The 17,335-nt window shown below is 35.5% G+C and overlaps 8 protein-coding genes and 1 non-coding gene across 9 annotated transcripts; 3 read left to right on the plus strand and 6 right to left on the minus strand.

Moving 5' to 3' along the window:
- Positions 1 to 144: 144 nt before the first annotated feature.
- On the plus strand, positions 145 to 4,674 carry TPHA0I02520 (uncharacterized protein; the record flags this gene model as incomplete). The annotated part of the gene is made up of 1 exon (XM_003687140.1): positions 145 to 4,674. The coding sequence occupies one exon, from the start codon at positions 145 to 147 to the stop codon at positions 4,672 to 4,674; it is 4,530 nt and encodes a 1,509-aa protein (XP_003687188.1).
- Positions 4,675 to 7,610: 2,936 nt separating this feature from the next.
- TPHA0I02540 (ribonuclease H2 subunit C family protein) lies at positions 7,611 to 8,105 on the minus strand (the record flags this gene model as incomplete). The annotated part of the gene is made up of 1 exon (XM_003687141.1): positions 7,611 to 8,105. One exon carries the CDS (start codon positions 8,103 to 8,105, stop codon positions 7,611 to 7,613), a length of 495 nt encoding a protein of 164 aa, XP_003687189.1.
- Positions 8,106 to 8,335: 230 nt separating this feature from the next.
- Positions 8,336 to 8,572, plus strand: NCE101 (Nce101p; the record flags this gene model as incomplete). Its single annotated transcript, XM_003687142.1, has 2 exons — positions 8,336 to 8,367; positions 8,443 to 8,572. The coding sequence occupies 2 exons, from the start codon at positions 8,336 to 8,338 to the stop codon at positions 8,570 to 8,572; spliced, it is 162 nt and encodes a 53-aa protein (XP_003687190.1).
- Positions 8,573 to 8,799: 227 nt separating this feature from the next.
- Positions 8,800 to 8,889, minus strand: TPHA0Itrna1Y. Its single transcript is given in 2 exon segments — positions 8,800 to 8,836; positions 8,850 to 8,889. It is a non-coding gene; the product is annotated as a tRNA-Tyr (tRNA).
- Positions 8,890 to 10,722: 1,833 nt separating this feature from the next.
- SHG1 (Shg1p) lies at positions 10,723 to 11,148 on the minus strand (the record flags this gene model as incomplete). Its single annotated transcript, XM_003687143.1, has 1 exon — positions 10,723 to 11,148. One exon carries the CDS (start codon positions 11,146 to 11,148, stop codon positions 10,723 to 10,725), a length of 426 nt encoding a protein of 141 aa, XP_003687191.1.
- Positions 11,149 to 11,386: 238 nt separating this feature from the next.
- TPHA0I02570 (uncharacterized protein) lies at positions 11,387 to 13,510 on the minus strand (the record flags this gene model as incomplete). The annotated part of the gene is made up of 1 exon (XM_003687144.1): positions 11,387 to 13,510. One exon carries the CDS (start codon positions 13,508 to 13,510, stop codon positions 11,387 to 11,389), a length of 2,124 nt encoding a protein of 707 aa, XP_003687192.1.
- A 525-nt stretch (positions 13,511 to 14,035) lies between these two features.
- On the minus strand, positions 14,036 to 14,350 carry MIC12 (Mic12p; the record flags this gene model as incomplete). The annotated part of the gene is made up of 1 exon (XM_003687145.1): positions 14,036 to 14,350. The coding sequence occupies one exon, from the start codon at positions 14,348 to 14,350 to the stop codon at positions 14,036 to 14,038; it is 315 nt and encodes a 104-aa protein (XP_003687193.1).
- Positions 14,351 to 14,760: 410 nt separating this feature from the next.
- Positions 14,761 to 15,438, minus strand: TPHA0I02590 (uncharacterized protein; the record flags this gene model as incomplete). The annotated part of the gene is made up of 1 exon (XM_003687146.1): positions 14,761 to 15,438. The coding sequence occupies one exon, from the start codon at positions 15,436 to 15,438 to the stop codon at positions 14,761 to 14,763; it is 678 nt and encodes a 225-aa protein (XP_003687194.1).
- Positions 15,439 to 15,833: 395 nt separating this feature from the next.
- Positions 15,834 to 17,252, plus strand: TPHA0I02600 (uncharacterized protein; the record flags this gene model as incomplete). Its single annotated transcript, XM_003687147.1, has 1 exon — positions 15,834 to 17,252. One exon carries the CDS (start codon positions 15,834 to 15,836, stop codon positions 17,250 to 17,252), a length of 1,419 nt encoding a protein of 472 aa, XP_003687195.1.
- Positions 17,253 to 17,335: the final 83 nt, after the last annotated feature.

Raw genomic sequence — 17,335 nt, forward strand, 5'->3', positions numbered from 1 at the left:
TACACTAATAAAGGACCAATCGATTATTTAACTATAAGAAGATTGGACTATACTTAGAAGCAACTCGAAGTGGCTAATGACACTAACTTAGATGTTGGAACTAACCAACATAAGCTTGTTTCTCCACATGGAGGTCTTACCCGGATGGATAACGACCATTCGAGTTCTCAGGTTGTAAAGGAAACCCTTCAATCAAATATTGAGATTCCTAATGAGAACACAGATGTTTTCATTAGAACATTTAAAAATCGTTTAAGCACCCTAGAGGGCTTATACGAAAAGACTATGATGAAGCATGACGAATTTCTTAACTCAATCGAAGCTGGTGACTATTTAAGCAAAATCACTAAGCTGGAAGAGGAAGAAAAAGGTCTTGAGCTGAACATAGAAAAATTAAGGACGAAAATCATTGATAGAGAAGGACTGTTAAATAACAGAACCACTGCTCATACAAGAACGTCCATTAATAATACTGTAACAAACGGCAGTAACAAGGAAGAAGGTAATCAACAAACTAACTTGATGAACAATGGATCATTAATGTTCAAGACATTAAAGGGTAAAGAAGTTGTTATCAATAAGAATTACCTTCCACTTAATATTGAATTTAAACTAATCAATATTGAGGACCTTCCGTTGTGGATCAAGGAATTCGTTAAATTCCTAAATTATTACAATTTAGATAATTTAAATGAATTGCCAGAATCTACAATAATTGACCCTGTAGAAGATCAATTCATAAAGGGTCAACTCAAGGAAAATATCAAGTGTGAAGATATATATGACTTTATCTTCATGGAGAATAGTTCCATTGAAATCTTAAACGAAGTTAAGAGAATTTTCTTAAGAAAACTTAACTTTGCCAAACGCCAAAAATTATGGAAACAAGTGTCAATCACTGAGAAATCCAATAATTTGGCTTTACAACTAAATTTATTGAATAAATTAGTTGGAATTGAAGAATTCATTGACACCAATAAGATGGAAATCTTCAATTTGATTATCAATAGGATTAACAATCAAGTATTGCAACGAATTAATGCAGTACCTATTGATCTATCAAAAATAACTCCTACTCAATATCTAGGAATTATTAAAAAACGCGCAGAGGATGCTTTTGAATTTCATGAACAAATAAAGCAATTTTATTCATCTGAACGAGAAGAAGCCAAATCTAACTCTAAAAATCCAGAAACTCTTAGGCCTATTGTAAAAAAGGTACAGAGAAATCCAGTACAAACGAAAATATCCACAAAGAAGAATCAATTAAAATCAGCTGTGGATACAGTAATTGATTCAGGATCTGGGATTAACTTCACCAATAAAAAGGGATTAATTTTCAATTATAGAAAATTAACAACAATCCCTGAATATTCTGGTGTCGGATCTTCAAGCAATCTGCAGATCATTGGACAGGGGTCCTTAAGAGTTAGAATGGATAATAACGGAAAATATCAATACATTCCTGTTTACTACTGTCCAGATGAAGATGCAACAGTTCTGTCAGCCTTTGGCCTTCGCAAAACACTTGGTTTTATAATTACCGAAGATTACAAAAATCTAAAGAATGACAGCATTAGTATTAAAATACATAACGTAGCCAATACTACCTGGATAAAGTCTGATGATTTACTATTATCTTCCAAAGATAATAGGACTTCGGAAAAATTAACGAAGGCGTCATCCATAAGATGGATTAAACCTTCGACAAGCTTTAATAATAAAACTGTGACTATACATGAAGCACATGAAAGATCAAATCATCTTCCTGTAGATGTCATAGTTCACAATATTGAAAATAATGCTTTTTCAGATGTTAACAAAATCAACTTAAAAAAATCAGAGCTGATCAATTTTTACTGTGAGCAATGTGCTCAAGCAAAAATGAAACAGCATGATCATATCAAGGACTCCATGAATAAACACTACGAACAAATGCAACCAGGACAATCCTGGAGCTTAGATATTCGTGGTCCTTTAGGAAAGAACCTTGCAAAAGTTGATAACTACTTATTATTGATGGTAGATAATGTTTCAAGATTTTTACTAGTATCCACACATACGAATAAAAATAAAGAAACCATTTCTCTGCAAATCAAAAATAATATACAGTACATCGAAAAGCAATATGATCGAATTGTAAAAGAGCTTATTGTTGATAGAGGATCTGAATTTACTAATGATTCTCTAAAAACATATGTATCGGAGAAAGGTATTAAATTAATGCTTACCGATACAAACGACCATGCTTCCAACGCTCGTGCAGAAAGATTCATTGGTATTATGAACAATGATATTAGAACATTAATGCATTACAGTGATCTTCCTTGGGCACTCTGGAAATATGCAGCTCTTGCAGCTGCTAGAATCAGGAATTTGTTCATGACTAAGAAGTTAAATTGTAGTCCAATGACCACATTATCAGGAAAGAATGAACAAATTCGATTTAATTCCTTCTTACCGTTCGGTGCGCATGCGTTCGTAAAAAATCAAACAAACAACAAGTTAACCAATCAAGGTATACCAGCCATAACCTTGTGTAAGGATCCAAATTCCTTTGGTTACTTGTTCTATCTACCACAAACTCGAAAAGTCATTAGTACTATGAGTTATATATTGGCTAATTCTGAAGTAAACGGTGATTTCATAGATCCAAATAAGGTCTTAAGTGAAATCGTTCCTGATAACGATGACACAAATGAAGTCACATCAGAAGATGCTCTTGAAATTGAGGCTGAACCCAGTAATGCTGATGACATTACTATTATCGAAGGGATTGAAAATGACACTCAGTACAAAATTCCGCCCAATATTCAAGAAGACACTGTCTATGGTCTGGATACTATAAATATTAATGACAACCAAAAGGTTTCTGACCACACTCGCTCGTCGACCGCCGATGAGGAGGTCAAAGAACCTACATTGGAACAGGACACTTCGAATACTTCAGACAACCATTCTGTCCACGAAGCTCATATGTCTACTTTACCAAAGGACACTGCTACTGCAACTTCACATATTGATATTTTGCCAGACAGTGTCGCAGAAAGTGAGCCCGTTAAAAATGTCTCTGATCAAGAGCTGCTGTTAATCAACCGTTTCGATAATAAGAATTCGGACAAGTTTCCCAGCACCGAAGCCATGAAACAGAGAAGGACAAAGCTGTTTCTCAAAGAATTTGCTTCAATCACTAGACGTCCATTAAAGTCTCGGAAACGTGAACTTACCACCTTGGATCTTGAGGGATTTGAAGCAGCGGAGGAACAGAAGAAAAAAATCAAGTTACGTTCTGTACAAGCAGTCAATAAAATTAGAACTTTATATTTTAAGACTGCTATCACCAATAATACAGACGTTCGAGGACGAAAACTCTTTTCGGAAGCATTTGAGAAAGAACTACAAAATCTTTTGAAGATGCAAGTTTTTGACACATCAATCTCCATTCCTAGAAATCAAGTCCCAGCTAACCGAATTATACCTCTTCAGACTATATTTACGGTGAAGCGTGATGGGACTCATAAAGCTCGTATTGTTTGCCGAGGGGACAAACAAACGGAAGCCACCTACAGTAACTATCATACAGATCTTCTTCAAATTGATACTTTGAAATTGTTCCTGATGATAGCCAATAACCGTAAGATGTGGATACAGACTTTAGATATAAATCATGCATTTTTGTATGCTGATTTACGGGAGGAGATATATGTTCCACTTCCACACGATAGGAGATTTGTGACACCGTTAAAAAAGGCACTTTACGGTTTAAAACAAAGTCCTAAGGAATGGAATGAGCATCTAAAAAAATTCCTGAACAGTATTGATCTGGATGACTCCAGACATACGCCAGGTATATTCAGAAATCACGATTATAGCATCATGATAGCTGTATATGTAGATGACTGTGTCATAGCTGCTAAAAGTCAGGAACTTCTAGACGAGTTTGTTTCCACCTTAAGAAACAGATTTGAGCTTAAAATTATTGGAAAAATGAATCAAGGCATTCTACGTACAGATGTACTAGGAATGGACCTTGATTATAATATTGATGAAGGTAAAATCAGCCTATCATTGCAATCTTACATTGAAAGTATTGAAAATGATTGGCTTGATAAAATTAGTCATATTAAAACTACTTCTACTCCACATGTTTCATCCTATGAACACAACATCAAAAACATTGATTCTATGGACACTAAAACAAGATCTAAAAAGATCAATGAACTGCAGAAGATAAATGGCGTGATTAACTATATTAGATCTAGATGTAGATATGATGTAGAGTTCGCTGCCAATAAACTGGCCAGGAGTGTGAACTTTCCAGCAGACAACGTTTTTTACATGGCTGATAAACTTATGAACTATATTTTCCAAACTAAGTCAGAAAAACTTGTGTTCACAAGAGAAACCACTGATAACCCGGCCATAACTCTGCTATCTGATGCCTCACTGGGTACGGAACATGACATGAAGTCCAGAATGGGCATAATGTTATGGTATGGAGAGAACCTCTACAAAGTCATTTCAAGAGCCTCCTCAGCTGTCAGAAACTCATCTACTGAAGCTGAACTGGACGCTATCTATGAAGGATCTAAAGAGGCATATTATCTAAAAAAGATTTTAGAAGAAATGAACCTACAAAAAGATCCAACTGTCATTTCCATTACAGACAGCTAAACCTAGTATTCAATTATCTAAAAGAACAATTATAACTCCAACAGAAGAGATAGATTCCTGGATTTGAAACTAGCTAAACTCGGAGAACGGATACGAGCAGATGACTTACTAATATATAAAATTGCTGGCACTGATAACATTGCTGATGTTTTAACCAAACCGGTTAGTTGTGAAGACTTTAAGAAACTAAGATCTTCGATGCAAAACAAACTGACTCCCAAAGATATTCTTACGATAACTGACCCAGGAGAATTTCATAGTCCATCAAGTTCTATATCGACAATCAGTTAAAAAGATTATTGAAATATGTCTTTACGGGGGTGTGTCAGAATTATTGTAGTGTATGTGACAGAACTAAGTGTTTATGACACTTTGAGTCCAGAACTAATAGATCACTTACTAATGGAAAGAAGGTCTAGAACAATCTTCCAAGTGGTAGGTGAAAATTTCTCACTACAATGTAAATGGCTACGCGATAAACACAGATGTACAATACAGCACTAAAGATCTTAGGAGGATGAATGAACATGTGTACGTGTTCATTCAACTGTCAGTTCAACTCATATATAAGGAGGGCTTCTAACTCTATATAGAATAGTTTAAATACACTAATAAAGGACCAATCGATTATTTAACTATAAAGAAGATGGACTATACTAGAGCAACTGAAGTGGCTAATGACACTAACTTAGATGTTGGAACTAACCAACATAAGCTTGTTTCTCCACACTAATGCATAAATAGTACTGTAAAACCATCAACTTGCCATACGTGTTCAACTCGACCTCGTCGTCTCGTTAGTCAGAACGGTAGTTTGAAATATTATGTATATATAAACCCCGGTAATCAATAGCTAATAATTCATTGATCCAGGTCCAAGAGACCAGAGAGATTAATCTAATTATATAGTATATAATTTAACCACATTTTAATATATTAAAGCAATGAATTCATCTATTGAGCATAAAGCAATGAACTCCACTATTGAGCAGAATTAAATAACTTTGTCAGTTTAAATAGATTCTGAATTGTGCAATAAATTATAAAATCTGAAACATGACATTGTGGAGAAACACGCGTAGAACCAGCAACAGGTTCAATGGTATTTACGTTGACTGGGTGGTTACGTTGTTCGTTAGTGTTCATAGTTAGTAGGTAAGGAGTATAATATTTAATCTGATGGGTTCTTTTATTAATATATTTAATACAAATCTACGTAGACTTTAGATGTCCTCTTTCTATATGAGTTTATCTGATAGCTGAATGGACATGTGAACACGTTCATTCATTATCCAAATTGTTAGTACTGTATTGCACCTATGTGTTTATCATGTAGCCATGTGTATTGTAGTGACAATTTTTCACCTATCCTTTGAAAGATTGTCCTAGAAATTTCTATCCAATTAGTAAGTGATCAATTAGTTCTGAACTCAAAGTGTCATAAACACTTAGTTCTGTCACATACACTACAATAATCCTGACATTACACGATAGATAAACTGAATAAACTAAAAGATCGTTTATTAATCTTAAACTTCGTTTGACGCTACTACTTGCAGTCTGTCGTTACAACTAGTGGATCATAGATACGATAACTTCTGTTATAAATAAGCTTTTTGACAGACATTGCTATAGAGACCTAACTGGCTGCACGCAATTATAGTGACCGAGTTCCTAATAATTAGAAAATACGACGACGTCAAGAACATGGAAACTAAAAGTATAATTAACACTATATTTTATATTTCAAGCTCATGTTCGTTCAAGCAGTTGGTAACAAGAAGAGATCAAGAGACAGTAGTTAAAGCTAAGTTATATAATATCTAATATAATAAAACCTTAGAGTAATAACATGTTATCCATTCACTTATATGAATATCCACAAGTTATACATGCACTTGCCTACAAGTCCAGGTTTATATCCGGTTATAATAGTTCCATATTATAACAAATGTGTAAAGATATAATTTTATTAATATTATCTCTAACCAACCGCAGGTTCAATAAAGTAGTAATATATAGTAACGATATTTGACCAGTTCGTATCGAGGTCTCATAGGCAGTATAGGAAGTAAAGTACATCATATAGCGTCCAGAGTAAACTAATTTAAGATGGTTCATCTAGACGACTGGTTATTGCAATGGTCCCATAAGTGGCGTGCATAACTGCTGACGATGGGACTCGTTCGTCGATACACATTCAGTCCAGGTCAGGTGTATTGGTGAACAGATTAACATACAATTCTTTAAAATGCTTTCCCGATAGATCTAGTTTTATAATAATTACCACACTGCTCTTTAGGTTTGTTAGTTAATTGAGTATTATGAACGACACACCACCGTATACATTTGGTGACACAAAATAGGACACCTATTTCTTTACAGTGTTTAATAATTTATATGCATATAATCGAGAAGATCATATTCTGATGAAAGATTTAGAAGGCTGGTTCACCAATAGGCCAGTAATTGTGCCTTCCTTAGGTTATAAGAGGATCCATAGGACATAGCAGTTTATTAGGGTCCTAAAAAACGATTGTGCAAAAATATTATACAATGAAATCATTTATTGATGTGTTTCAGAAGTCAGTCTATTCAACGTCAACTTTTAGTTGCGTAACATCCTTTTGTTTACTATGTATGAGATCTAAATACTCGCTTTTTTATCATCATCAGTTAGATATACGTAAAATACACTCATAAGTTATGCAGAAGATAGGATAATATCATGATCATTACTGGAGTTTTAAGCATCCATTATTAGATAAGAGTTAGCTAATATTTTTGTGAAATATGTCATCGTAAAAATTCTAAAATCAGGTTGCCTGCACCAACAGCACCATATTCGTATTGTAAACTGTTGTGAAATGTCGTTTACAATTCATCAGTGAAATTCGGAGTAACAAAATCATTCTCTCTATATCAATGCATACTATTCAACCATGAATCAATTCATTTAATTCCAAAGATTCTTCAAATTTGCCCATTTCCTCGACTAAACGTGATTCATTACCATCACGTTCATAATTAATAACCTTTAAAATTTTTGCTACAGGAACTAGACTAATAGATTCTAATTTTTTATTATCGCTATCACCGTTTTTATCATTATGACTTTCTGAGATATCCATATCTCCTGTAACGTCCATCAAATAGCAATTGACTTCCTTATCAAAGACACTATTTATCTCTTGTCCCACAATTTTACAACCTCTCAAGTAGTTCACGTACATATCATTAGTGTTATCTTCATCGAATATGAAATTATCTTCAAACTCATCGGAAGGACCGGAATAACGTATTTTACATGGCACATTGTGAGCCGTGTATCCTCTATTTTCGATATTAATGTTACTATTAAATTGGATTTTCATTGTAATGTACCTTTCACCTTCTATTATCATCCCAGTATTCAATATAATCCAGAACATCCGACACCACTATTGACTTTATTTATGATATGCTTTTATAAATATTAGTTATTTGGTGTTTTGGTGTCTGATTTTTCACGTCAACGAATTCCAAAGCCTTAGTTTAGCGCCATATAAAAAATTGAAAAGGTGAAGCTTTAGATTTTACTTCAATATTTAAAGGAATCTCTATACAATGATATAGCTACAGTCAAAGTCTGGAGACCATTACTAAGTCAATAATAGAAAATATGGTTCAGAAGGCTCCATACCTATTTGGGAAGTATGTGTTTTAATAAGATATTATTTGTTTGTCCCACTTTGTTATTGTTAAAATGGATTTACTAACAATTGACAGATTTTTGGACCCTTTTTGTGCTTTAATAGTCGGGAGCTTGAGTTATGCTGTATATGAGAAACAAAACGGCCGTGAAGAAGGGCACTCTTTGAGCCAACTGCTCATGAAGAGATACGGCCAACCTAAATAACGTGTAAATAGCAAACAGTAACTTTTAATAAATAAAAATATTTATCGATAAATTTTGGTATTTTCAATTTAAAAGAAGAAAACACATCTTATGAAATTAATCTTGGCATCGGTAGCTTGCATCTCCAAAACGGAACTGTTTTAAATGAATTCATTAAAGAGGTATATAATCTGAATTAACTCTTAAAAGCTCTCCCTTCCACTTAACAAGTGGCAAAAACGTTAATATCTCCCGGGGGCGAGTCGAACGCCCGATCTCAAGATTACTTTGTTAACACATTACAGTCTTGCGCCTTAAACCAACTTGGCTACCGAGAGGATATTTGTTGGTAAATAATAGAAAACTTGACGCTATACCATATCAATCAACACACTTGTATATCAAGAGAATAATGAAAGTAGTCCTATAGAATGGGATGAGTGTGGTCAGCAGATAATTTGCTGAACTTAAATTCTGTTATTCAATATACTGATACAAAGAATGAATAAACGTGTATATGTAGGTGCTAATTGTCAGAATATTGTAGTGTATGTGACAGAACTAAGTGTTTATGACACTTGAGTTCAGAACCAATTGATCACTTACTAATGGCAAAGAAGGTTCTAGAACAATCTTTCAAATGATAGATGAAAACCTTTCAGTACAATGTAAATGGCTATGTGATAAACACAGATGTACAATACAACACCTAAGACCTTAGGAGAACGACTGAACACGTACTGTGTTCATTCAAGTATGAGATAACTTATATATTAAGAGAACATCTAACTCTATATAGAATTGTTTAAATATATTAATAAATTACCAATCGATTATTTAACTATTAAGAAGATGGACTGCTCGAAAGCAACTAAAGTGACTAACGGCACTAACATAGACGTTGATACTAACCAATATAAGCTTGTTTCTCCACACTAATTGGCTTAATTGTTATTCTCAGTAGAGGCGATTTTACCAGTGCTATTGCTCCTTCTTCATCATTTTTTAAAGGTCTTTGACTGTTGATAAACTTTAAAAAGATAATTTAACTCCGTAACATCGTGTTGCATTATTATTTTAAAAGAAATACATTTGCATACGATTCGTACTTTAAATACTAACACTTTTTGACTGAATTTTTTGTCCTTACGACTGAAGCCAAAGGCATCAGCACTCGTTAGCGTCACATAAATCACAGACACTAACTCGGGAGCTTGATAGCAGAAGAATGACAACCGAGGCACAAAACAATCATGACGTTGACATCAGTGTCACCAACCTTCACAATAATAATGGAATTGACACTATTGCAGTGTAACCTAAAACAACAGGGTCTCAGAAGAACACGATAGAGCTAATGAAGTTTCAATATTTCTAGATATCTGTGCTATCAGTACATCATTCTTATAAATTAAATTATATATTGAGTAGGACCACATTGAAAATTCAGAATTGTAGCAATGAGGTAACGCCATTGTCTTCAAATGTGAAAGACCTTAAAACTTTGGTAATGTAAAGAATTCAAGTGGTTATTAGTAGCCTTAGCATCTAAGTTAGTACTATTCTCTTCAGTAATATTATTATTTAAGTCGGACATGTTTTTGTAATAGTAATCGATCAATTCTCTATATGTGATCTAAATAGAAATATATAATGTATGTTACCTATAAAGTGAATAATTTGCTTGTCTTATATACCAGTAACTTTTGTTTAAGTTTACTTGTTTTACAAGTACACTCTAATAGATCGTATGGATCTTGATTCGGCAAAAATATTTGTTAACGAATAGCAACTTACGATCGACTAATCTACAACTGGTGGCTTACTTAATTAATAAGCTCTTGTTCAAGTATCTGTTTAGTATACGATAATACTAACGAAGATCGATTAATAGCTCAAATACACATTATATTCATGTCCATTTTTAGTCAACTACGTTCAACCCTTTATCATATGCGCAGAACCTTCGACATTGATCCTTTTGAATAAACACATGCCAGGTTAATATAGCTTTTAGAAATCTGCAACTCTTCACATCATCCCATTAGCTATTGTAATTCTCTTATTTATTGAGAATGTACGATTTTCTCTAAAGTGCCATTAAGATGCAGATTTCAAGATACCTGGTCAATTATTGGCATCCTAACTTGAAATAATCTTCGATTTTTCTTCTAACTTTTCATTAGATCCTTGTCTAGATTTTCTAATACTTTAAATATATCATTTTTCATATCCTCACTGCTCATACTTTCTTCAATAACTTCTGTCAAATTGATTCCATTTTCTCCAGTGTTCAATTTAGCGTAACCGTCTTTCACTATCTGGCCTTCAATCAACGCAGTGGTGGACCCTCGATTCTTGAAGATGAGATCTTCATTAGAATTAACCATTTCATTAACAATTTGGGCTACTTTCAGTTTAACCAATTCTTGTAACTGCGCAGACTGCTCGCCATTCTCAATTCGTTTATTCAGAATATCCTGTTTCAGTTTATCAAAGTAACCATGTTTTTTGAACAGATCAGCCAGTTCTTGAGCTTTATCAGTGTCACCACTCATATTTGCAATTATACCGTATTTTTCAACCATTAAGAACATTCAAATAGAACAAGAAAAGTCAACAACTAACTTATAATAGTTAAAATTGATATTCAACATATTTATATTTTTATAATTTCAAACTCATCGTTAAAGCAACGGTTGCGAAATTTGAAACCAGTCAATAAAAACCAAAATGACAGTCAAAAATCAAATTAGCGTTAATGTATTAGTTATAAATGTGAGGTTCAAATCCATACATATACGTTATATATTATATATTCCGTTAAAATCTCATTCATTCCTCTGATTCAAAGGCTTGGTCAGCTACTGCAAATATTATTTCCATTGTTCCAATTTGGAAGTTAATATCATTAATATCTTCATCATTCTGAGGAACAATGGTAGGCCCCCATATAATACTCAAACCTTTCAAATTCATTCTATTATGGGCTTCATTAGCCATAACTCGTTTTAGATGGAATATCAGAGTTCTAAGAGTCCAATATTGGGCATCGGGAAATTTATAGATTAACCCATGCATATAATTCTTTCTTGTTTCCAAGTCTTCTATCGATAAACACACTTTTAATTCAGGTACACAAGAAGAGGGGATTAATGTCTCTGGTAAAGCTGAAAAAAATGCTTTAAGCAGTGAACTTACAACAAATAGATCAGAATCTGTGTAATCCTTTGGAGGTAAGATCATTGATATATTTGAAGGATCTTTATCTATTTCATCTTTCAATTTCCCCACATCAAGTACATTTGCAGATTTTCTATATATACCTTCAACTTGTAGACCATATGTATCTATGACATAAACACACTGCTTGACAATGGTTGGGACAGAATCTTGTTCGTATTCTAGTAACTTTTCCAATGGAATACCAAAGGTTTTGAAATTATTTTGAATGCCTGCAGGTATCACATTTTCATGCTGTATATGTGAAATCGGTCTACCAGAATCATCTGTGTAGGCTGAACTTCCAGTTGCAAAACTAGACGTGCGCATCGCACCCTCATTACCGTCATTGCCGTAATATTTCTTCGATGGGAGCGTATTTAAGTTATTGTTAGTGTTATTGGAACCCGAAAGGCCTACTACCGCGGCCGTGGCAGCTCCAGCATATGACGCCACTTGTATACCTAAACCTGAGACATGTGGTGAATCTGTTGCACTATCTGATGTACCTTGACTCAAGTATTTGTTATTGTTGTCATTTGGTGAATATACACTAGACGTTGGAATGTATGTAGAACTGCTTAACGATGTTTTTGAAGCAGAATTTCCGCTAGCCACCACAGTAGTATTAGGTGAAGAAAAACCTCCAGTATCTTTACTATTGGTATTTATTGGGTTTAGATTTCTTTGGTTATTGACTGAGAAAGTTGAATTTCCATGAGGACTGACTAATTTATCTTTCACCATCGACGGGTGTTTCTTGTAAGGTACGGGCACCAAACTCTTATTTGAAAGTAAAGACTCCTTCCCATTTTGATTGTATTTGTTCAGGTAGTTATATAAATCTTTTTCATTGGTAACATTTAGTACAATTGATTTCATCGAATGTTTTGGATCTAAAGGTAAAACTGTGACACCAACATTCAGTGCTAAATTCTCAGTCCATATACAATATTTTTGTAGTTGAATAGTCATTGCTGTATCGATTTCCAAAATCAAATCTCTTAATTCCGAAACAATCTGTGGTCTTTCTTTATTCAGAAACACAGTTCTTAAAGAGGTGGAATGATCGACTCTTTGCTTATACTCAATATCAGCAGCGTCGATTTTTCGAGTGAGATCTTCTTCTTGTTCTTTAGTTGTCTTCGAGCCTCGTAAAGTCAGTTTTGTTTTCGTTGGGTCTGTCATTCTTAATTTGTCCCAGTCTTGACATAATGAATTGTAACGCATTTGAGCTTTTTCTGACACATGGATAGCGTCGCTCACTTCCTTCTCCAACCTCCTACTCTTCTCCTTAATAGATTTTCTCATCTTTGTCATTGTCAACAGAAGGGAACTCAGTTCCTCGTACATCTTGATCAGTGCGGTGACATAACTTTGTTTGACATTCGCTAGCTTCCCATCGAACTGTAAAATCTGTCTCATACACCGTCTTAAACTGGGACTAGTGTTCGAAGTAGACGTGAAAAAATGTTTGTATTGCTTCGACAACTCCTCCACGTTTTCTTGTTCAAACATGTATTTCTTCTTGACATACTTGGTGAATTCCTCACAAGTTAACAGAGACTGTTTCAAAATCGCCAATAAAGCATTGATGGCCACGTCCGAGTCCATGATCCTCTTTATCTCCTCCCTATCCAGCAGCGTCCCCTGCTCACCCCCATTATGCGGCTCACCATTAGCATCGCCAACGTTAGAGTTGGACACTTTCGAACTCAAACTAGTCTGATCCATCATTTGAGTAAATTTCCTGTTGTCGATCTGACTGCACTGCTTTGTAAATCCGATGGTTATTCAACTTATGCACACTTTGAAAAACACTGCTAAAAGAAAGCAAAACAACAACTCCAGTCGCCAAACCAACTTGTCGATACACCTTCCTCCCCAGTAAGCAAGTCAACAACCAATTAACGGTTACTAAACACTGCTCATCAACCTTTCATAGCACTATTTATACGATTTTGTTCTTTGGATCGTTCTTAACATGGATCCAGCGGTGGGGGTTACCCTGCCTCTGCGCATTTGCCGTGGTCTTGACCTCTATCGCAGGCAGTGAAGGGTGTGGTTGGTGGTGTTGCCAGCCTGTCACAAGAGATGCAACCTGGTATTGATTTATTAGAATATATATGGGTCCTATTTATTTTATAGAAGGGCCGATCAGCTTGGCTATTCACGGTCTGTGTCCGCGAGAAGGCAGGGACTTTCGAGCTCCCAAGCCAGCGAGACGGGACAACGTCTTCGTTCTCGCTGTTTGGTGCAGAGCTACTTGCCAACAGAGTACAGCCACTCGACTGCTCTTCTGACTTCGGCGTTCCAGATATCTTTGAACGTCTCACTGTTGCTTCTCACGTGGATATCGACAGGTCTGTCCACTAGTTCGCCGATTCCGACGTACCTGATCGACTCCTTGCCGTCGATCAGGTTCTGCACCTTGTCATCGAGTTTCTTCCAACTCGAGGTCTTATAATAGTACCCATTATCGTGCACAAAGTAGTAGTAGTAGGAGGTCGCAGTCACGCCCGCTACTGTGACGAAAGAAGTCACTCTAGCGGTCTTTTGAAGGATTGGAATTATCATCAGCGTAGCAGCAGAGAACACTCACAAACACAACTTGCTTTGCTAACCTTGTTGCTCAAAACAAATATGCCAGCCCGCAAACAGGAGCCTCCTGCTTCCTAACATCATGCCCAATATTTATATCCATCGTCTTCGAGCGTTCCATCTGACCAGTTCTTGTCAATTGGAAGTGAATTCAGTGAATTAACAACTTTTGAGATTTTGTGAATTTGCAAAACACCGCAGAGCAGGCAGATGGGATGGAATGGGATGGGATGGTTGTTGATGACACAGGATTGATTAGAGTGCTGTTTATATTTAGTTGCTATCTACTTATATATGTCTACTTATGTATCAATGAGTATGTTCGTTTCAGGAATATGCAATTGTGTCGCTGCAGGGTTCTGGCGATGACAGGAGGGCGATGGGTTTTAACACTCGCAGGTCGTCCTTTCCGTGATTCTGTGCCAGGCGCTGCTGTCTGGGTTTAATGTTACATGCTTGTTTCTAGCCGTGGCCTCCTGTTGCTGTGCTTTGGTTCGGAATTTCTCTTTAGGAATGCTTCTGACTATGTCTTGGAAAAGCTCTTCTATGCCTTCCCCAGTCTTAGCGCTCACCCGCCAAATGGGTCTCTTTGCTAATGTCGCAATGTCTTGTTCCATCGCAGAGTCTATCTTGTCGTCTCCCTCGATTAAATCATTCTTGTTCCCAACTACAGTTATTACAATCTCTTCACGCCTTTCTTTCTCAACGTATGAGAGCAACTCATCGACCCATGCAAGTGCCTTAGCTGCGCTGTCGGGAACTGTCAAGTCAAATACAATCACAGCCACATCCGTGTTCCTATAGTACATGGGAGCCAACGAACGGTACCGCTCTTGCCCTGCCGTATCCCATATCTCTAAATTCACTACTCGATGCTCCCCTTCTTCGGAAACAAACTTTATCTCTTTAGTAATAAATGCTGCGCCTATTGTAGCATTTGTCTTATTAAACTTCCCTGTAACATACCTCGAGACCACTGAACTCTTACCCACAGAAGACTCACCAAGCAACACCAACTTCAAGTCACAAGATGACTCTTCTATTTCTTCGTTACCGCTGACCATTAACTCTTTAAATCTGTATACGGATATTCAGTTGCTTAACTAGTAACAATAACACACCGTCACCATTTCCTATCTACTCTCAACTAATTGTTGCCCTATTTGTAAGAACCTTCTTTTTAAATGAACTTCTTGTGCCTTTGTGTGAACCGATGTTTATTTTAATGCGGTGTCATTAATTTATCAATTTGAAAGACACCTTTAACTTACAACTTGTTGCTTTAAAAATAACAGTTATTTGTTTATTAAGATATTTAGTGCTAAGAGGTGTGCATACATAAAGATTATTGAACACTGAAGGTATAACTGTGTGGTCCAGACTGTTTTTTAAGTTAGGTATTGATTCAAGACCCATTATAGTGAGAAAATATTGGTAGTTCAAAAGTTGCTGACAAGTCATGGATTTACAAGAAGGTTTTGGGTTTTTAACAGATGCTCATGTTGCTATCACACGTGCTATACAGACTAACACTGTATTGGTCGTCTATGCAACTGATGAGGATAATCATGGTAAATGGCTTCAGTCATGGGCTCATCCAAGATTAATGACTAACGAAAATATGGAAAAGAAAACTACTTTTCTAATCATTGTTAAAGGCACTCCAGAGTTCCAACAATTACAAGAGCTATTCCCAAATATACACACACAGAGTCTGTACTTCATCAAAAACCAGAAAATCGAGTTAATTATTACAGGTGATAGTGGAAGTGATAAATTTTCACACTGGAATAGAATCATTGATTACTTAGAAGGTATAGAATGTACACCGGTGACAGACAGCACGGTATCTACAAACCGGAACCAAACCAGTACTGTACCGATTCCAGTGACTAATCCAACACCAGTAAATAATGTTGAAAGTATTGCTGATACAAATCCGGAGGCTGATGTAGCTCCCAATAAGACTCCAATTAACAATAAGAAGACATTTAAGGAGGAAGTCAATGATTTAACAAGAAAAAAATATCACGAACAAATGCTGAAGCAAAAACAATTAGAAAGGTCAGAAAGGCAACGTATTTTAAGACTGGTCGAGTCCGATAGGCAAGAAAGATTAGCAAGAAAGTTACAAGAAGAAATGAATAAAAAATCCCAAAAGGATAAGGACAAGTTGAATGAGCTAGAGGAAATTGTGATTAAAATTGAAAATCCTGACATAAACGACAACATCAAGAATTTAGGTAAACTGGAAAAACTAACAGAATGTACCTTACAGATCAGATTAACTAATGGTCAATCTATCGTCAATAAATTCGATGCTGATAGTGCACTAACTGAGGTTAGATCATGGGTTAATGAAAATAGATCCGATGGCAAGTGCTCTTACTTGTTTCACCGTAATGTTCCAAGGGCAACTTTTTCTATTGATGAAGAAGAAAAATCGTTACGTGAATTAGAATTAATTCCAAGATCAGCATTGATCTTGGAACAAATAGATAACAATTGTGAGGATGTACAGCCTGGGTTACTAGGAAGAATAACTAACAGATTGGCATTTTGGAGGGCTTCACCTCAAAGTGATCTTCAGACTAATACTGAATCCTGTACTTCAACCGAAGAAAACGATACCAACAATACAGCGAATACGAAAGAAGAATCATCTGACTCAAAAAATAGTTCATCAAGCTACAAGTCACCATCTTTCCGTTACGTTACTCAATTAAACACGGTTGAATCAGATTTGAATTTAGCAGAGAGATCTGTATCTCCAAATGTTCGTGTTTTTGCTAATGATACTGATGAACATAAATCAGATGAAGATCGTCCATCTTATAATGGGAATAATATAAATTTGGAAAATAAGAAGGATGATTAAGACTGAATAAATATAATTTTATCATACTTTTATAAGTAAATAGTTTGAATGAATAGTAAATTAGTAATATAATATATCTGAAG

Source organism: Tetrapisispora phaffii, chromosome 9, assembly GCF_000236905.1.
Source record: "Tetrapisispora phaffii CBS 4417 chromosome 9, complete genome".
Taxonomy (NCBI): Eukaryota; Fungi; Ascomycota; class Saccharomycetes; order Saccharomycetales; family Saccharomycetaceae; genus Tetrapisispora; species Tetrapisispora phaffii.